The 18,576-nt window shown below is 51.9% G+C and overlaps 4 protein-coding genes across 4 annotated transcripts; 3 read left to right on the top strand and 1 right to left on the bottom strand.

Annotated features, from left to right (window-relative positions):
* Positions 1–1,210: 1,210 nt before the first annotated feature.
* G6M90_00g076050 (uncharacterized protein) lies at positions 1,211–1,402 on the top strand (the record flags this gene model as incomplete). The annotated part of the gene is made up of 1 exon (XM_066131051.1): positions 1,211–1,402. The coding sequence occupies one exon, from the start codon at positions 1,211–1,213 to the stop codon at positions 1,400–1,402; it is 192 nt and encodes a 63-aa protein (XP_065987071.1).
* A 6,709-nt stretch (positions 1,403–8,111) lies between these two features.
* STUA (Cell pattern formation-associated protein STUA) lies at positions 8,112–10,184 on the top strand (the record flags this gene model as incomplete). The annotated part of the gene is made up of 3 exons (XM_014690010.1): positions 8,112–8,538; positions 8,648–8,780; positions 8,849–10,184. 3 exons carry the CDS (start codon positions 8,112–8,114, stop codon positions 10,182–10,184), a joined length of 1,896 nt encoding a protein of 631 aa, XP_014545496.1.
* Positions 10,185–12,614: 2,430 nt separating this feature from the next.
* Positions 12,615–15,608, bottom strand: G6M90_00g076030 (uncharacterized protein; the record flags this gene model as incomplete). Its single annotated transcript, XM_014690011.1, has 15 exons — positions 12,615–12,734; positions 12,809–12,982; positions 13,084–13,209; positions 13,262–13,336; positions 13,389–13,434; positions 13,493–13,527; positions 13,575–13,634; positions 13,679–13,735; positions 13,793–14,443; positions 14,495–14,580; positions 14,633–14,798; positions 14,859–14,886; positions 14,944–15,283; positions 15,379–15,415; positions 15,477–15,608. The coding sequence occupies 15 exons, from the start codon at positions 15,606–15,608 to the stop codon at positions 12,615–12,617; spliced, it is 2,133 nt and encodes a 710-aa protein (XP_014545497.1).
* Positions 15,609–16,287: 679 nt separating this feature from the next.
* G6M90_00g076020 (uncharacterized protein) lies at positions 16,288–18,393 on the top strand (the record flags this gene model as incomplete). The annotated part of the gene is made up of 1 exon (XM_014690012.1): positions 16,288–18,393. One exon carries the CDS (start codon positions 16,288–16,290, stop codon positions 18,391–18,393), a length of 2,106 nt encoding a protein of 701 aa, XP_014545498.1.
* Between the last annotated feature and the right edge of the window lie 183 nt (positions 18,394–18,576).

The raw sequence follows: 18,576 nt of genomic DNA, 5'->3' as shown, positions 1-18,576 counted from the left end.
CAACATTGTTGGACGCCGTCGAATCCAACAAGATTTTAAGATGTGGTGGGCAAACTCCATATCGCTGGATGGAGTCGCACCTTCAATGTTGTAACGACTCACCAATCATGAGTAGTAATAACAGTTGAGCAGGTGGATCAACCATGTGGGCGTGCGTCTATGGTTCCTTACAGCCGATGCGGCAAGCTGCAACTCGCCCGCTCTTGCGTGCTTCGCATAAGCGTCTGTAAACAACGCCTTACTTTACTCCATACATGTGTGTGTATGTGTGTTCAATGTAGGTGTCAAACGGCCGCCGTCTTCATGCGAGATTGACGCGGGGCCAAATGCACCGTAATGTAAAGAATCTCTCCAGATCTGGAGGTCTGAGAACTTGACGAGTAGCCTTCACCGCCCACTGTTTCCATGAGTATCGGCCATGTCAATTCTCTTGTCCTGCTATAGAGAAGCTTGGCACGCTTGGCACATCTGACCATCATCAACCAATTTGCGGCCTGTAGCGAGCCGGTTCGGATTTATGTGGCAGCTTCATCGACCGTGGGGACCGACCCATGCATATGTGCCAAGTACATACCGAGTACATTTACTGTTTGTACGAAGTGGAAAGCACTTGACCTTCAATCCCGAAGCCTAGTGCTCCCCTGCGCATTTGCTCTTGGTCGTCGTCATGTTCTCACAGTGACACTTCCTTACGTCTTAAACAGGATTAGGCTAGTATTTCTCAATCGTCAGAGAAGATACCGAGTATATAGTTGTACAGGACGGATTAAATGGTAGCCATTCCCTTACGTGGTTCTGGAAGGCAATTGGGCGAGACAAGCATTCCGTCTTGGAGGGTGGAGGGAGTTGACCTCACCTGACACGAATGCAACACTATACGGCCGGTTCCAACATGTCATCATCCGCGACTGGGTATCTCTGTCTGCGGCCTACACGGGAGCTCAATTGCGGACGAATAGTTTGATAACATCATGGCCATAGTTGGCCAGGATAAAAGCCCAAGACTTCCTGGTTCTACAACGTGTGCACATACATACATACATACCTGCCCTGGCAGTTGATCAGTGTCCGAGCGGGAGGCAAAGTGCCGGCGTTGGCATGGAAATACTACGGTCCTGAGCGCAATCACTTCCTGCCACCAGGTAAAGCATTGAGATTGGACAAAGTCTCCACACCAAGACACAAAAGACAAGATTAAAAATAAAACAACATGCAGGAACGAAGCAGGAATGGAACACGGGAACCGATATGGAAAAGTGACAAGGTGACGGATGAAGGCTCTGAAGAATCTGAACCCATGGTGTCGTTTCGGGTCATTATTGCCACTCAGAAAAGCCGTTTCCCAAAGTCCGACAGGGGTATAATGAAGCGACAAACTGAACGGAACGGTTGTACGGAGTAAAGGACAGGAGGCAAGATTCGGCCGAGCCACGTTTTTGGCACGAGTTTCGGACTGAGAATGTCACTTCAAGACCTGGCCGCGTTCCCCTCGCATACTCGGTACAATCCTACTCTTATTATGAGACAGCGCTGTATGACCTCGGGAAGAGCGAGATCCGCTGGAATTGAGGCCCAGCAGATAATCGATATGGAACCAAGTGTGTCCTCGGCGAGGCATTAGTTGCCGGAACATATTCGTTCGCAACTAGGTCGCGTCAAGGAACACCAGAGAGCGAATAAACTCCAACGCCCACCTTCGAACGGTGTCTGGAGTACTCCGTACAGTCTGGTATTATTGCACACCTAGCACACCCCCGCTGCCTGATGATTCGTTTGAATTCTCAAGTGGGCTGGACATCGATGTTTCTGCCGCCTCCACCGGGGCCAGGAGCGGCATGCACGGGTATCGACACCTTGCGTTGAAGCTGCATGTGGCCATGCAGAGGCGCGGGCTCCTCCGGCATTCTATCTGTTGAAACAGCGGGACCACAATCTTGATGGTAGTCTAATTTTAGGCTTCAACCACTGTTCATTTGGTCCAAATCGTCGTCGGGACAGATATTATGTGTCCCTTTTGTCACAGCCTTGGTACAACAATCGAAGACGACGAAACGGCAAGGCGGGCTCCGTACCTGAGGATATCTGGCACCTCATCATTCGCAAATCACGGCTCAAGTCAAAGCCTTCTCGTAATACATGGCAGGGGAGCATCGATCAACCTAACCGCTGCGCTCTCCACTTGCTACCGGGCGGCATCCTCATTCGCTCCATCTTGCTGACAAGCCCAGAGTTCGTCAGGCCTGGGGCCGATTGACATCTCGCAGACGGCCAGACTACCTAGGTAGGCATCCAGGTGTCCGGCCCAGAGCTGGGATCCCCGGGGTAAAAAAAAAAACAGCGCAAAATGGGCATCGGGGTTCCACTATAGCCCCCAGTTTCACACCATACATACTGTCTGAGCCGGTGAGATCAAGAACAGCAACTTGAGTACCACAAAGCCTGGGAACATTGTATCGTACGGAGCACAATACTAGTGTAACCCAGAGCGTCACTAGTGGACCAGCCATCAGGGCTAACCAGAGGCAATGTAGTTATGTCCTCCGTAGACCAAGCTGGAAGGTGGCCTAGGTTGAAGGCCCAGCCCGACTCCATGCACCGGATGTCCGCCGAGCACGGAATAGAAGCACACTTGGACACTAGCGAAACAATGGTAGAATTTGTCCTTCAATAGCCGGTTCCTGGCGCAAGCCGGGGCCATCTGTTAGCCGGTTTCGTCAGCATACGGAGTAGTACGGAGTAGATGCAGCGGCTATTGTAGTTGCGGTTGTCGAGGCTAGGATTTAGCTGGGTTCCGCTCGCTGAGGCTGGTAGGGAAAAAGTGACCTCGAATAGCCAAGGCATCTTGACAGGTTCAAGCCCAGGCACACCATCGGGATCGTCTAAGATGTCAAGCGACGACGCTTCCTCAGGAGGCACAGAACGTTGTGGAGACGTGGCGTTCGATGGGCTTTTGCGAAGAGACAGATCTATTAGCCTGGTACGACGTTCGGCAGGTAATCGCAAAACTCTTTGTCTAAACGCCGCACCTGGCAAGTTCAACCACACCATGCTCAACACATGATTGAGGTGGTTGGCTATGTCAACGGCTCTGGGAAGGCTGGGCGCGAGGTTGAACATTGGCAACATGGCCGCACGAAGCCACGGGAAGAACGCAACGCTGACATGTGGGCGTTGCAACGACGACCACGGAACCGATCCAGGGCTAAGCCAGGAGGGTCAAGTGTAGTCCATTTTGCCCCCGTCCTCCCGTTCCGAAATTGTCCTTTTGTACGGAATTCGGAGCACAAGTGGTGATTTCCCTAGCTTTGATATAGTAACCTACCCATGACGATGGGGCTGGTTGTCAGAAGAGGAACGGCTTGTGGCTACTCCAAAGTACGAAGCATCACAGGCCAAGCCCACACCTGGCTACCATGCCGTCTCGTTTTGACAATCGTCAATCTAGGCAACTTCACCGTCACTACTAGTTTTGTACATGGGGAAAACTCACGGTAGGCTTTCAAAGAAGAAAAGATTGGGACGGAGGGCGCTGTGACAGTCGCTTCGACGCGGCTTGGGGTGCCTGGCAGCCGCGGCACGTGTTATCATGTACGACCCAAAACACTGCCGAGAACATCGTGCCTTGAAAGCCTCTCTAGTGCATGGCCTCAAGCCCTCCGATCCTGGGGCTAAAGCACGGAGTGTTATGTATGTCAAGCAAAAGAAAAAAGAAAAAGCAAAGCGGAAGCAAAAGCAAAAGCAAAAGCAATGCAAGGCAAGGCGGCGCGAGGCGAAGCAGGAGCAGTGGGGGCACAAAAAGCCGGCAAGAACGTTAGGCGTGTGGTGACGGGCAAGCAAAACAGTTCCTAGTCTGGAAAAGACTATCAGCCTATCTCGGCATGGCACAACCATCCTCAAGAGTTGACGAGCCCGAAGCAAAGCACCATGACAATGACCAGCCAGAGGCCCCGACCTGTCCGTCGAGTGTCCATCGCCGTCCGCCCATCAGCAACCCTTGTCCCTGACCCTGGTTCCACTGGCAGCGAAAGCTCAACCATCACGACCTACCTCGTTGAAGTTCGCTCCATGTCAGCTTTCACTAGTACTAACAAATCGGTCTCTCAGGCTCACCCGCGCCGTCCATCATCATCCCTGGTGTGACCCTGCTCCACCCACGCCGCCATGCCTATGTCGACACGCCCCCAACTCTTTGCGAAAGAGTCTCTAGAGAACATGCGGATTGACGATGTCTGGTATATTCCGGTTCTCCCTGGGCCGACATCGTGTTTTCCTTCTCGGCCCACGGAGATATACAATTGACATGGCAGATGGCTTCTGTTTAAAGAGTCACTCGAGCTCGGATCCCACGCCATTACTGCTCTCCTAGTCTACACAATCCACGCATAAGATCTGATGAGGGAGTTTCTGGGTCCTGAATACTAGTTCTCTTGTTCGTGCTCCACTTCCTTCATCCACACCCGTGCCATCGAAAAAAAGAGACGCTGTGGCCATTACGGCGCCCAACTGTGGACCTTGACTATGGAAGACTTGAACGGCTGCAGTGAGCTTCAACAAAGCCAACCTCCTTCTCAATCAGTTGTACATGCCTTGAAGCCCTCAAGGGTGCGGGAACAGAGGGAAAGATACAACAGACGCCATGGCGGCGCGGGTTGGGGCGAACAGGGCAGCATCGGGGGTCGAAGAACACAATCCTTCATGGATAGCGAAACAAAGTAGGGTTGGTCTCGGCCGTGGCTGTCCATCGCGTGTTGGTTGCGCCAATTGCCAAGCACTGCCCGGGTTCAGCCAGTCCATGCAAATCATTGACATGATGGTGTGGTTAATAAGGGTCTGGATATTGCCACTGGGCTTTCCATTCCAGTGACTACGTTAAGCAGTACTTGCATGGTTGCTAATCTGGCATCTGCCTGGATAACGGGGACCGGGAATCCAGCTTGTTTCTCTCCAATGCTCAACTGACCATTCTGTACGGAGTTATTACAGTGCTTTGTTTCCATTTCTGTGTGCTTGAGTGGCCACCTGGGTAGGTACAGGCCATCCACCCTGTTTAGCCGCTACCATTTCACCCTACGGCGACAGACAAGCGCCCAAAAAGGCCCTGCAGCTTTCAGATCGCTCTGGCCCGGGGTGCGTGCTCCGTCTCCCCTTGCCTTCCCCAGCGCGGAAAGCCCACTGAGGCTGGGCTAGAGGACTGGACATGATTGACAAGGGCCGGGACTGGGCTGGGAGACCTACTGATGGCAATGTTTAAATCGAGTTTCTTGATTTCCGGTGATCTCGGAATATACGTCAAACAAAGGAGTACGGGGCAGCCTCCGAAGCAAACAAATACTCACTGGAACCAGGAGGAAGATTTGACGCAGAAAGAGGACCAGACAATTGGCCACAGCACGGGGCCAAGGTCTCGATCATGCTGGAGACGAGGCAAGGCACAGCAAGACATGGCGAGACATAGACACAAACACGAACACAGAACTCGGGCGGTATCAAGACCGATACCTTGACAGGAGAGGCCGGAGTCTGTTGGTCCGCCAGGCATCCAGGTCAGCCAGCCCCAAAGCAACAAGAACGAAGGACAGGGTCAGAGGATGAGGAGGACGGCACAGGGAACCCACCCCAGCCAGCCAGGTGGCCAGGCCAGGCCAGGTTGGAGCTCCAGCCAGCCAGCAGTCATGGTGAGGGAGGGACGGGATGGAGAGGTTGGGCAATTGAGTGGTCAGGAGGATGACAACGTTTGTCTCTGTCGTGGCCGGCTGTAGTCTCGCCAATCGAAGCACTCCATACTTGGTCATACTGGAGAGTTTTAGATGATAGAGCCGAGTGGCCAGTAGTTGTACATGGATGAGTTGATACGGACATAATACGGACAACGGACCAGGGAGTGCGGGCTACGGACCACAATACGGAGTAGAGAAGTTGAAAGCTCTGAAGCAAAGGCGCCGGGACGGCATGCATGTAAGTTCTTGCCTTCCAAGACCAAAGTCGAAGTTGGAGTGCGACGTTGGCGCCTCTTCCTCGCCGACCTGGCACCCACATTTACAAGTCAGAGTTCTGGTTCGAGTTTCCAAGTTCGAATGCCACATGCACGCCCACACCCGCCGACACCATGGACCCCTCTTCGGTTTAAGCACGCACATCCAGGCCATCTCCATGCCCTGTCCACCATCATCCACCATCCAATGTATTTTTTTTTGCCCTACACATAGAAAGTGGTTCAGTCCATCGCTTTTCGCCTTTGGCATCCCACCACCTAATTATGGCAAATCAATGGCTGGGGTACGGCCGTAGAGTCCACAATTCTCAAGCCAAGAAACGTCGAAGACTTTGCAGTCTCGGTATTCCAGCAGAGATCAATCAGGTACTCCGCACTTGGTGCTTGGTACCAACAAAGGTTGAAGGTTCAACATACACAAGCGCGTCCCTTTGCCGTCTTCCATGTTCGGCCACGTCCATGTTTGCAGGTCCGGCCCATGCTCACGAGTCGACAGTTTGACGAGTTTGACGAGTTGATGGCCACGCCACCCTCACCGAGCACGCACGCCCTCGCCCTCGCCCTCGCCCATGTCCATACAAATAATACTCCCGCATCCGCACTGGGGGCACTTGGCATCATCCACTGCACACTCTGCGGAGCACGGTAGATAGTAGTATAAACAGACGCCCAGACGGAGTACGCCTGCACCTGGTAGTCCTTCTTCAAGTTCCGTTGTCGCTGTGCCGCTTGACGGTCGCCTCCCCCCAAGGCAGTGCCACGACGGGCTCTCCACACTTTCCAGGGTTTCCAAACTGGAGCTCGAAAGCTGCCCACTCACCCCTCGTCTGTTCGTCCACCTTGTCCACTCTTTCTCCGTGCAGAGTCGCGCCGCGCGCTCGCAAACCTTACGGGGACATTGGAGCCCTAAGTCACAAAAAGCTTTTCGTATTGTTCAAGCCATGTGGTGAAAGGCTTTGTGCCTTGTGTGTGTGCCAACGGCAACCGGACACGAGCCGTCTTGTTCTGTTCGTTCTAGCTTGGCCCAGTCTGGCGGCCGTTTGAAAACCTACACAAGCATCAAGACCCAATTGCACACAACAACCTTCTGCGTGGGAAAACGGTGAGTAGTAGGGGAAGGCGCCACTGGCAGCTAGGTACGGAGTATAACAGCCAAGTTGACCTGACTTCGCGCAGGGCGAGTCGCTGAACTTGAACATTGAGCCTCCGCGATTGACAAAGTATCGCGACTTCAATGTCCAGCGGCGACAAGCACTTGAACACGCCTGGTACTCCGCGCGCAGGTGGTAGTAATACTAACTAGAGCACCCGGGCTTCCCTGCTCGAGCCCGTCTTCCAGGGTCTGGGTTCCCAAGGTCCAATGTTCCTGGTCCAAAGCCGCCTTGGTTCCACTCGCTCCAGCTCGATTACAAGTACTTCAATTGTTGGGCCGAGTAGTACCTGATTCCGACCGGTTGACCTGCTCGCTGCGCAAGTACTCAGTACTCACTGTGTTCGAGAGTCAAGACCTCTCACAACTGGCCCTACTTAAGTACCTCGACCTGCCCGACCAGTTCGACCCTGCCTGACCCTGCCGCGATCCCCTGCACCTCTTGGATGGTCCTCAAAGACCCTCCTTCCGACCTCCTCTATTTCTCTCTTGCCTCCCCATCCTTCTTTTCCTTCATCTTGCACGTTCTTTCTCTTTCGTTTCTCTCTCCCTCTCTCCGTGGCCAACCACCCAAGTACGAGCCGAGACGAAGTGACGAGTCGACGAGGCGCGCGGAAGTTCAAAGGCGAGGAAGGATCCTGTCTGTCCGCGTCTTTTGTCTCTTGTAGGCCCCTCCTCTCTCACCCTCAACCGCACCCTCACCTTTAACCTCGTTGCCCTCACCGGCCACCGACTGCCGGCCTCTTTTTTTTTTTCCCTTCTCTTTTTTTTTTTTTTGGCTCTCTCTTTCCTTTCCCTTTGACCCATTCTGTCTCGCCTGTCGCCATTTTCAATAGATGCATAGCACCCATGTTCTTTATTGCATGAGTAATATAGATATCTATTGCTGCCTTCCACCGTCGCAAACTCTGTCAATTCATTAACACCACCATTGCAGGGCCAGCGACTCACATCGTCAGCTACGACGCCATGAACCACCAGAACCCGGAGATGTACTACCCCCAGCACATTTCTGGGGGCCAGCCTCCGCCTCCCCAGACTGTCACTTCAAACAACCTCACCTCGTACCAGCACCCACCGCATCTGATGCAACCGGGACCTAGCAACTACAGCAATCCAAATCCATATGGCCAGTACCCTCAGTACGCAAATGGCTTGACATCGCCTTCTGCCGCCCAAGCCGTGTCGAACCCCATGGGTGCAGCGCCTTCGGTCCTACCACTTCCTGGAGTTACTGGACAGGCATCAATGGCCAACCACTACGCCGGTTTTGATACTACTGGACAGAACCCCCCTCCTGGCATGAAACCACGGGTTACCGCTACGTTGTGGGAAGATGAGGGCAGCTTGTGCTTTCAAGTCGAAGCCCGAGGAATTTGCGTTGCCCGACGTGAAGGTATGCCGAACCAAAACCTACAACCCGGGCTGTATCAAAGAGACACTGGGTAGTGTCCCGGAACACACAGCAGGAAAGAGCCTGTGACTAATCTCCCCTTTCTCTACAGACAACCACATGATCAACGGCACAAAATTGTTAAACGTAGCTGGCATGACAAGAGGTCGACGGGATGGCATCCTGAAGAGCGAAAAAGTGCGCCATGTCGTTAAGATCGGCCCTATGCATCTGAAGGGCGTCTGGTACGTAGAGTCCCCTGTGGGTCAGACGTGTAAAAACACAGCGACAGTACACTAAGGCGAAATTTTAGGATTCCTTATGAACGGGCTCTTGACTTCGCCAACAAGGAAAAGATCACGGAAATGCTCTATCCACTGTTTGTGCACAACATTGGAGCTCTGCTCTATCATCCCACGAACCAGACCCGTACTAGCCAAGTCATGGCTGCAGCTGAACGCCGCAAACAAGAGCAGAGCCAAATTCGCCCTCCCCCCCCTCCGCCTGGCTTGCCGTCTATTCAGCAGCATCAGCAAATGGCTCTTCCCGGCTCACAGACATCTCTTCCTTCTCACGGCGGCATGGGTAGCCGCCCAACTCTTGACCGGGCTCATACGTTTCCCACACCACCAGGTAATCCAGGCGTAGGTGGCATGGGTGCTTCTGATAATTTTGGCTGGCAAGGTCAGGCAATGAATGGCGCGCAAGGCACCAACCCACTAGCCATCGAAACCGGCTTAAACAGCACGCGCTCGATGCCGAACACACCTGCCACGACACCCCCTGGCCAGCCGATCCAGAATATGCAGCCCTACCACCAGGCCAGCCAGGGTTATGACAACTCCCGTCAGATGTATGGTGCTTCTGCTTCTCAGCAGTCGCCGTACCAGAACGCGAATCCTGCTAACAACGATCGAATCTATAGCCAGCCTAGCTCCTATCCTAAGAGTGATATGGGACCTCCATCTAGTCGACCCGCCGCGCCTGGTCAGCCTACGGAGCAGCATGATGCCAAATCTACTAACGGTATCATGCAATCTGAGCAGTCTGCACATGGCCACGAAGAAGAAGGCGAACCCGAGCATGAGGCAGAATATACTCATAACAGCGGTGTTTATGATGCATCTCGCTCCTCTTACAACTATACGGCACCAAGCGTTGGAAACTTGGCCAACGACGCGAACATCAACCCTGATATGACAGGGTCTCCTGGCCACCCATCTAGCTCTGGGCGGGCAACGCCTCGGACAGCGGCTCCGCATCAGTCATACTACCCCCAAAACAATGGCTACAATACGCCTCCTCGCGTGCAGCAGACAACCAGCAACCTTTACAATGTTGTCAGCAATGACCGAGGTCAGACTAATGCAGGCCCTGGTGGTGATGTTTATGCCCCCGCAGCTGACATGCCCAACCCTATGCCCAATGGCTATGCGCCACAGCCGCCACTGATGAATGGTGCCTCGGGAGGCATGAAGCGAGGGCGCGAAGATGATGAGGACTTGTCCCAATCTGGAAGCGAAGCCAATGGTATGAGCAACGGAGACCTCAAGCGACGAAGGACTATAATGGAGACAACTGTGCCGGCTCCAGCCTACGACGCGCTCAACCGACCTGCTCCCGCCATGACCGCACCTAGAAGGCGGTAAATGCGAGATAACTCGCCACTTATCTTGCCACGCATCTCAGTGTGATGATACCCTGCTATTAGAGCAGTGCTTAATTTCGATGCGTCGTAATTAGCATTGTTTCTTGTGTTTTACCTTTTTTTTTCTTCTTCGTTAACGGTACTGGCTTTGGGGCGTTTGATACTGGCAGCGGCGAAACGATAGCGACACGTTGGGTTTGAGCTCAAATCAAAGACTTTACAATATCACCATCTCCCGAATAATACGGAACGAAATGCTGCCACAAACTCGCCACACAATACAGATACGTTCCTTGTTTCAATGGATACTTGCCATCTTTTCCCTTTTGCCTTAATGTTTCTTTTTCCCCCTCTTATTGTTTGCAGAGGACTCCGGTCTTGTATTTTCGGCAGTTGTCTCATCAAACACGTCTACTCGGGTCAAAGACTTGCTGACGAGCGATGGCCACTACTTCTCTGTTACATAGCATGCCTGTCACGTCTCTACGTGCCTGATGAGTTACGGTTTGCATGGAGGGATTTAATTTTTTTTATGATTTGCTGTGGGTTATATTTGTTTTTGTTTTATTTTTAGCTTTGCGCTGGGAGAACGGTCTCGGACTACGACGACCCGTGGCTTGATTTTCCAATCTTGACCCAACGATACGAACACATCAGAAGAGAGCGAGAGCACTTCGAGCCTGTAACGATCCTCAGGCCAGACATGATGAGTTGGTTTGTGGGTATTCCCACGCCACATTACCTTGGCATAACGTTATTTTTCTTTTCTTTCACCGTTCAATTAGCTTCACAGGGGTCTTCCGGTGGAAGATTTGTTTGGAAACGAAAGAGACATCCGCGATTCTGATGATGACTTTACGACCATCTTTGTTCACCGTCTTGTTTTGATTACGTTAAACAAAAAGCGTCAAAGAAGGTGTGTTGGACAATACCGCGTTTAGGTAACGACTTTACGAAATGACCAATAAAAGCTTTTCAATATTTCAATATATATATATTTTTGTATATACCACATGATGACAGCAATGTGTTTGTGATAATAATCAATTTGTGTTTGTCAGATCTAGAGTAGGTTATGCGAGAACCTGGTACTGCATTAGCACTGGTTCGACACGGAATCTTTTTTCATTTTGTGCATTGGTCTATGTACATTTACGGTCTCGACGCCATGTCAGCGATACTATACTGTTCTGCCCGCCTACCTAGGTGTTCACATGGTGCAATCTCAAGGTGACAGTGCTCTGTCGGCACGCCCACACAGCCCAAGTGTTGCATATTAACATTGGGTAGTACGACACACCAGTCGTTGCGGTTGGAGTGCTCCGTAGCAAGGAGGATATCATGTCGATTGATGACATCTGGGTTTTTGCGTGGACCAGGGCAAAAACCTACATGCCGCGTCTTTGGGGATTGCCAAGTGAAGCAAGCAGGTGTGCATTGGTGGGCAAACTCTTTGTAGATTCATTTCTGCGGCCATTGAGCTTTGTCAAAGCCAAGGATTGATTGAGGATTCGCAGAGATTTTACCAACGTTTGCGAGGCTTTGCGTGGCGGGGGGTTGGGGGACGCTGCGATGTCGGTGTGTGCTTGGGTTCCCGAATAACTTGACCTTTTTTCCATTCGCGCGAATGTTTTGAGATGACTACGGAAGGTCTGTTTGGGCTTTTGACGCCTCAAGCTTGCTTTTTTTTCAAGGGGGGCTTGGGACAGACGGGAAGCGGGTTGCACGGGCCCTGCTGCGGAGAATTGTGATTGTCTGATATGGGTGGTGGCTTGGGGTCTTTGGGAAACACCAGACTGGATGGCAAGAGTCTGTCTTGTCGGTGCACTGGGCACTGGTTTCATCACTTGGGGATGGATTATGTAAATGGGGGTTTTTTTTTTGCAAGCGGTGTTGCGATTTTATTTTGAAGATTCTCGCTTGATAGGATCTAGACTTTGCGAGGGGGGAATTTCGCGAGCCGTACATGTAGCCGAATCTTGGGGGGCACCTCAAGATTAGAGTTTCGGGAATGGCTGACGTGACGTGGTGGCCGTTGTGTAAGACCAGACAGCACTTGAGGTGTACATGTGATGCCGGCTATTGAAAAAAAAAAGGTTAATCTGCCGTTGGCAGGAGATGTCTCAGGTCCTTCTGGGCCCTGTCATCTCGTATTCACACCCCTTGGCATGGGAAAAGGCCCAGCCGCAACGTCATTTTTGGTTTCAGGCAGGTCATATTGCCGGGTGTACGGAGTACGGAGTACAGACTTGCTTTGTTATTTCTACCGACTCATCATGCGGTATGCACACCTTGGCTGAGTGTGGGTGTTTGCTTTCACAGGCACACAGGGCCGATGACCGTAATACGCAGCAGCACACTTTATCTATTCGTCGGCCCCCAACCTGCTCTATACAAAATATTTCATCTGAACATTTACTTGCCATCTACTTCATTTCCTCTCCAGTTTCTCCGCCAACTCCTCCGCATGCTTCTGGATCTTTTCAAACTGCCATGGCCAGCTGACCACGTACAAAAACGGCCTCAGATCATGCCGGTTGTCATCTGGGTTCTGAACACATCATTAGCGTCTCTCTCTACCCACATACTTGAGAAAAAAAGAAATGCATTATTGATGGAACTTACATAGGCACTTAGGTGCAAACTTGGAGTCAATATCGTGCTCTTATTTCTGTGAATCGAATAAAAGCGAAAGAACCTGAGCACTTTCGTAGCTACCTCGCGAGGGCCGTAGCCGGGGCGGTCTTGCCATTCAACGAGGAGCCGGAGATAGCAGGACCAGGGGCCGAGTTTTTCAACCTAGACATGTCAGAACCACTGTTGTTTCCCCCGCCGTTTGGCAATGGGCTCTGGGTCATCATTCCATGATGCCTTCATGAGTGATTCGGGTGCAGTGATACCTTTCGGAGAATGCCAAATGTGCTCAATTCGTCGTATGTGAAGCCCATTTCGGATTCGGATTCATCGTCTTGTTCACCAGCAGAAAGGGGTAGGAGTTCTGCGCTGGGACGTGCTTCGAGGAATTCCTGCAAAATCAGTATTCCGTCTCAGCATCCTGGGGGGCGGGTCTGTAATTACTGTGATGATGGGCATGTCCCATGTGTCGCGGCACCAGGCGAGGAACGACTTGGCATCGGATTTGGAAATGCTGCCCTGTGTACACGTCAGACATCTACAGCATGCTAGTTGATATGTGTTAACTCACCAGAGGGGCAATGTCTCCAGAACTGCAGTCGTATTTGGTCAAGTATCTACCAACGTTAGCAGATATCCTTTGAGGTGGTCTGAGGTGGTGGTGGGTGTACGTACCCTCGTAGAGCTTCGTCGACATTACCAGAGGAGAGCTGATCGGTGTTAGCCGCGTTGGATATGAAGACATCACTCGACTTACAACTAGAAGACTGGTGCCTGCCCTGGGTAACTTGCGGGCCGTCGTGCTCAATTGCGCAAGCTGGAACCTGTCAGATACATCCAACACCTCATAAGGTCTCATACCTCGTAGGCAACAATCATCCGGTTGCGAGCTTGAATATTCTGTTTGGCCAAGTTTTCCTGCACGATTAGTTTTCACACACACACACATGCAGAACCCCCTTGGTCGCAACTCACTGCCACAGAGCCCCCTTCCACCTGAAACTTGGGCTCAAAATTCATCGCCTGCTTGATGATCGCCTCGTGCGCAGAGACAGTCTCGTCAATATTGACATCTGAGTGGAACGCCCCGATCCTCGCTGCCAGTCTCTTCGCTCTTGACCGCGTGTGCTCGCCACTGTTTACAGTCCCCATGTAACACGTGTGCAGGAGACGCGACACAATATCCTGCGGCGTCTCAGGGACAAGATCCTTTTCGCCCGTGATGCGACGCAGCTCCGACAAGGTTCTCTCATCGCCTGACTTGACAGACTGCAATACCACTTTGGCCATGCCGTACACAAATAGCGAAACACTGGCACTATCAAGCCCTCCGGAGAGGGCGATGAAGAAGCCTCCCAAGTTGGAGCGCGTGAGATACTGCCACAGGTAGACTGCTTCCGCCATGTAGATCTCCTGCATGGGATCCGGGATATTGAGCTGGATTTCGCGAGAGAGGTGGAGGGTATCGGAGATGAAGACTTCGTCGGCGGGCCGGCTGAGGTAGAGGTCGCACTCCACACGGGGATAGTCCGGTTGAGCGGCGCCTTGGACGTTGCGCGAGATGCTGCTTCTGTGGCTGCGGATGGTTTCCAGGTCGATTGTTGCGGTGAGGACTTCGACTTCTTTCTAGTGTGTGTGTCAGCGATGTGCGACAACGGCTCGGGGAGGGAAACGCACGAGTGAGAATTGGGGGGATTGGCCCAAGACGGCGCCATTGCAGAGGATCATGGATGAACCGTCAAACATCATTCTTGCTTCGCCGTCTACTTGCATGTTAGATTTGAACGAATGCGTTGCAGAATTGGTTCTTCCTACCAACACCCGTGGCGTTTGCGTACACGTACAAACCGCCCAATTTGCGAGTGCAGTTCTGAATGAGATTAAGTCTTGTATTCAGCTTCCTCAGTTCAGCATGTGACGCGCTCGAGTTCAGAATGACTTCAACGCCATTGAGGCCCATGTACGTTGACGGGTTTGAAGGCTAAAAGCATTAGCACAAGCATTCCTGCATAAGAAAACTCGGAGCTTGAAACAAACTCACCGTGAAAAGTTCCTCGCAGGTCTCACAACTACACTCATTAGCATCTCTCACCCTCCAACGCTCACACCACCATACTGAAACTCACCCAACAGAAGTATCCATTGTCGAAAGAACCACGTCGCCAATCGGCACTGATCTCTGCCCCGTAATGTCCCTCACAACTTTTTCCAAATAATACGTCTCAGTGGTCCGAGGCTTCGACCATGCGGTGAAATGCCTCGCCTCGCGGTACAGTCCGTCATTGGCAAGACTCATCTTGGGCCGAATCATGTATATATGTTGATACGTGAGAAGCACGCGGCAGTTATATCGAACATTCCTGTGGCGAACTCCCATGCCTACATCAATGAGCATATCCTTGATCATGGGATCGTTGAGGATCTGGGCGACGACTTCCCACGAGTGGAGGAACGTGTCACCCTCAACTGCGTTGGTCAGCTTGTCATTTCACGCTCTCCACACAATACCAATCATCGGATACTCATAGATCATAGATCATGGTGATGTTTATGAGACATACGGTGGTGATCGAGGCATCCATAGCCAGGAACTTCCAACTGCTATCATTTAGCGACTCATGTCAAATTTGTCAGGGAGCCGCATATAGATCATGCATACCTCAGGTCCAGTACGCAGTTTTGCACCTTGCTCCTTGGCCAGTTTGATACTCTCTAGAATACGCGCAAGGTTGCCTTTGAAGTCGAGCGGCACACTCGTAAGAGTGGCTGCTGCAACGGTAATGTACGACATGCTGCCTTGGTGACGAGGTTTGTTGAGGTTGGTTGTGGGGCCGGACTTTGGTTGAAGTTGAGGGTCCAGACTCCAGATAACCAACTACTAGTAGAGCTGACTCACGGAGGTTTGGCGTTGAGTTCTCCACAGAAGTAAAGTATAAGAGACATGACGAAAGTACTACTAGTTACTTAGTAGCCTGCGGTTTCCTAGTTTATGAGGAAGGTTAAGTTCAAATCCTAACAACGCTAATTGCCATCTGGGCTTAGCTCAGTTGCCTGTTTCTTCTCGAATCGTCACTTCAGACTTGCGAGCGTCAAGTCTACGTTGGAGTCCACGTGATCTGCTGCGAGGATGGTTGCTGAGCCAACGAAATACCAAAGTGGGTCATCATGCAACGTGTTTTGGGCGTGATGGCCTTGTGGAATTGATTCAAACGACGAGACTTTTTTTTCTTTTGGCAATTGTTAAGATACGATCTCGAATTTTTACAAATTCTGAACCGTGCACCACGAAAATAGTGCGCTGATTCTACTATTGCAGAATAGATTTCCCACGTCCTGATTTCATTTTTGCACTTTGAGCATCAACAAACGGAACGTTCCATGACATTAGACTGAACTTTGACATCACTGACAGTGTCGACAAATTGTTTGCCATTCTACGATAGACTTGTTGCACCTTGGCCCTCTGCATTATGGCGTCCCCATTGTCTCCTGTCCGCGAGGCGAGCATTAACAGAACCACGCCGCCCAGCAAGAGGAAGTACGAGCAGTACGAGGTGCGCTCGTTTACCTCAACAACCACCACTACGAGCACGAACAAGCTCGGCACCGAACTTCTAGATGAATCCGGAAACTCCTCACCGTTTTTGTCTTCCGTCAATGAGACCAGCAATACGGACCAGGAGAACGTCTCCCCGTCAAAGGCTCGGAATAGTCGTGTCATTTCCGGGACGGAGCTCTCACCGCTCAAGATTCTGGGCGATCAGAAAAGCGCCTCGAGCAGTAGCACAGAAAATGGGTCCATGGGACCACCACCACAGAGAAGTCCGAGAAAGGTGTCCCCGGTGGCGAGATTTCCCATCAAAATTAGCCCAAGGGGTGAAGATGATGAGGGGAGGGCGATAAAAGAGAGGAAGATTAGTGTGGCAGACATGGTGAGAAGCAATGAGGGTCTGAAGAAGGCGGTTGATATATTTGAGGATGAGAGCGAGCTGCGCGTGGATGCAGATGCGGATACGAACGCAGAGCTGCGACCTGGAGAGCAGGAGCACGATGATGCTGCCGGGCCGGATGAGTCGATGATCAGCACCTTTAGTACCTTCTCCGTGGTGCCTAATCTGACGGTTTTTGCGAAGCTGGGACAGAGTCCGACTAGATCTGGGCTTGATGGATACACCCCACGATCAAAGCTGCAACAGGATTCCTCTCATCGGCCGGTTACCCCGTCGGACGGTACCAACAACAGCACAAATTTGTTAATGGATTTCACGGACCAAATGCGTTTTCCACAGCAGAAGTCACCTGGTAAGCGAGGCGCCTTGTCGCCGTCGCGAACAACACCCGGTGTCTCGGAGACGCCACATCACCAAGCCACCAACCTGATTGATTTTGATATTCCCCCTTTGCCTACACCCCGAAGCCTTCCATCCATTACACCCCGTGAGCTAGAATCACTCAAGTCTGGGTTTTTATCAGAAATCAGTTCCCTCAAGGCATCTCTGAGCGGGAAAGAAGCGGAGGTTCATTCTCTCAAGACTGCAGTTGGCGATGCTGAAAAGCGAGTCGGCGAGTCGATGGAGCAACTACGCGAAGAACGAGGCATCAGGGAACAACTATCCGCCGAAAAGGAGGACTGGGCAAAGCGTGGACGTGAAATGGAGAATGTCCTCCGCAAGATCAAGGAGGAGGTTATGACTAGCCAACGCGAACGAGAAGAGCTCGAGCAGAAACTCGAAGAAAGCGAGAAGCGCAGAGAAGCAGCCGAGATGCTACACCAAGAGGCCGAGAGCAAAATGGCTGGTATGCGTGCTGGCAAGGACAGCGAAAAGACAAAGGACGCCATTACATCTCCTGAAAAGGCCAAGGCTACGTCGAACAAGGAAGTAGAAATTGCTGTGGAGAGAGTGGCCAGAGAACTTCATTCCCTGTACAAAGGCAAGCACGAAACGAAAGTTGCAGCCTTGAAGAAATCCTACGAAGCCCGCTGGGAGAAACGCGTCAAGGACATGGAAAGGCGTATCGAGGAACTGGGCGAGGAAAATGCTACGCTTCGCGAGAACCATGAAACCAATTTGACGAGACTGGAGCCTGATAATACGCAGATCGAAGAGCGCAAGGCGCAGGCTGCCAAGGATAGTGCGGCAATTAAAGAACTCAATGCGGATGTCCAGCGGTTAGAGGCTGTTATTTCGACTGTCAAGAAGGACAATGGCGAGTTGAGAACCATGTTGGAGAGGGAGAGGGTTGAAAAGGGCGAGTTGGTGCAACTGGCGGAGGAGATGATGTCTATGCAAAGCTTTGTTGGGGGTGCGCAGCAACAACGTGCACAGCAGCAACAGCAACAGCAACAGCAACAGGAACGGGCTGATTTAGTAAAGACTCCGAGAGCGTCGGGGGAATATACGAGAAGTAGTAATGTTGGGAGGAGCGGTGGCTCAGGAATCAGGGCTCCTGGATCTGCTATTCGGCCGCCGGGGCATGTGAGGGGGGGGAGCGGAGGGCTACCGCGGCCGGGGAGGAGCGGAATTATGAGTTCGATCGAGAAGATGGGTAGTTATAGGGGGAGAGGGCAGGATTAGAGAGTGCCGTACATGAGAGATGGCTTTGGTCTTGAGCATTGTCATGGTTGATGGGGATGGGGAAGAGACGCTCTTGGGACTAGATGTGCAAATGGAAAGAGAGTAATGAATGTATGAATTGGCGTTTGGGTCAGAGCAAATTCTATCATATACCGCGTCGATTTAGTGAGTGAACTAAGTGAG

Source organism: Metarhizium brunneum, chromosome 4, assembly GCF_013426205.1.
Source record: "Metarhizium brunneum chromosome 4, complete sequence".
NCBI classification, from domain to species: Eukaryota; Fungi; Ascomycota; class Sordariomycetes; order Hypocreales; family Clavicipitaceae; genus Metarhizium; species Metarhizium brunneum.
The sequence above is the reverse complement of the archived record's forward strand: the minus strand, read 5'-3'. Positions and strand labels throughout refer to the sequence as shown.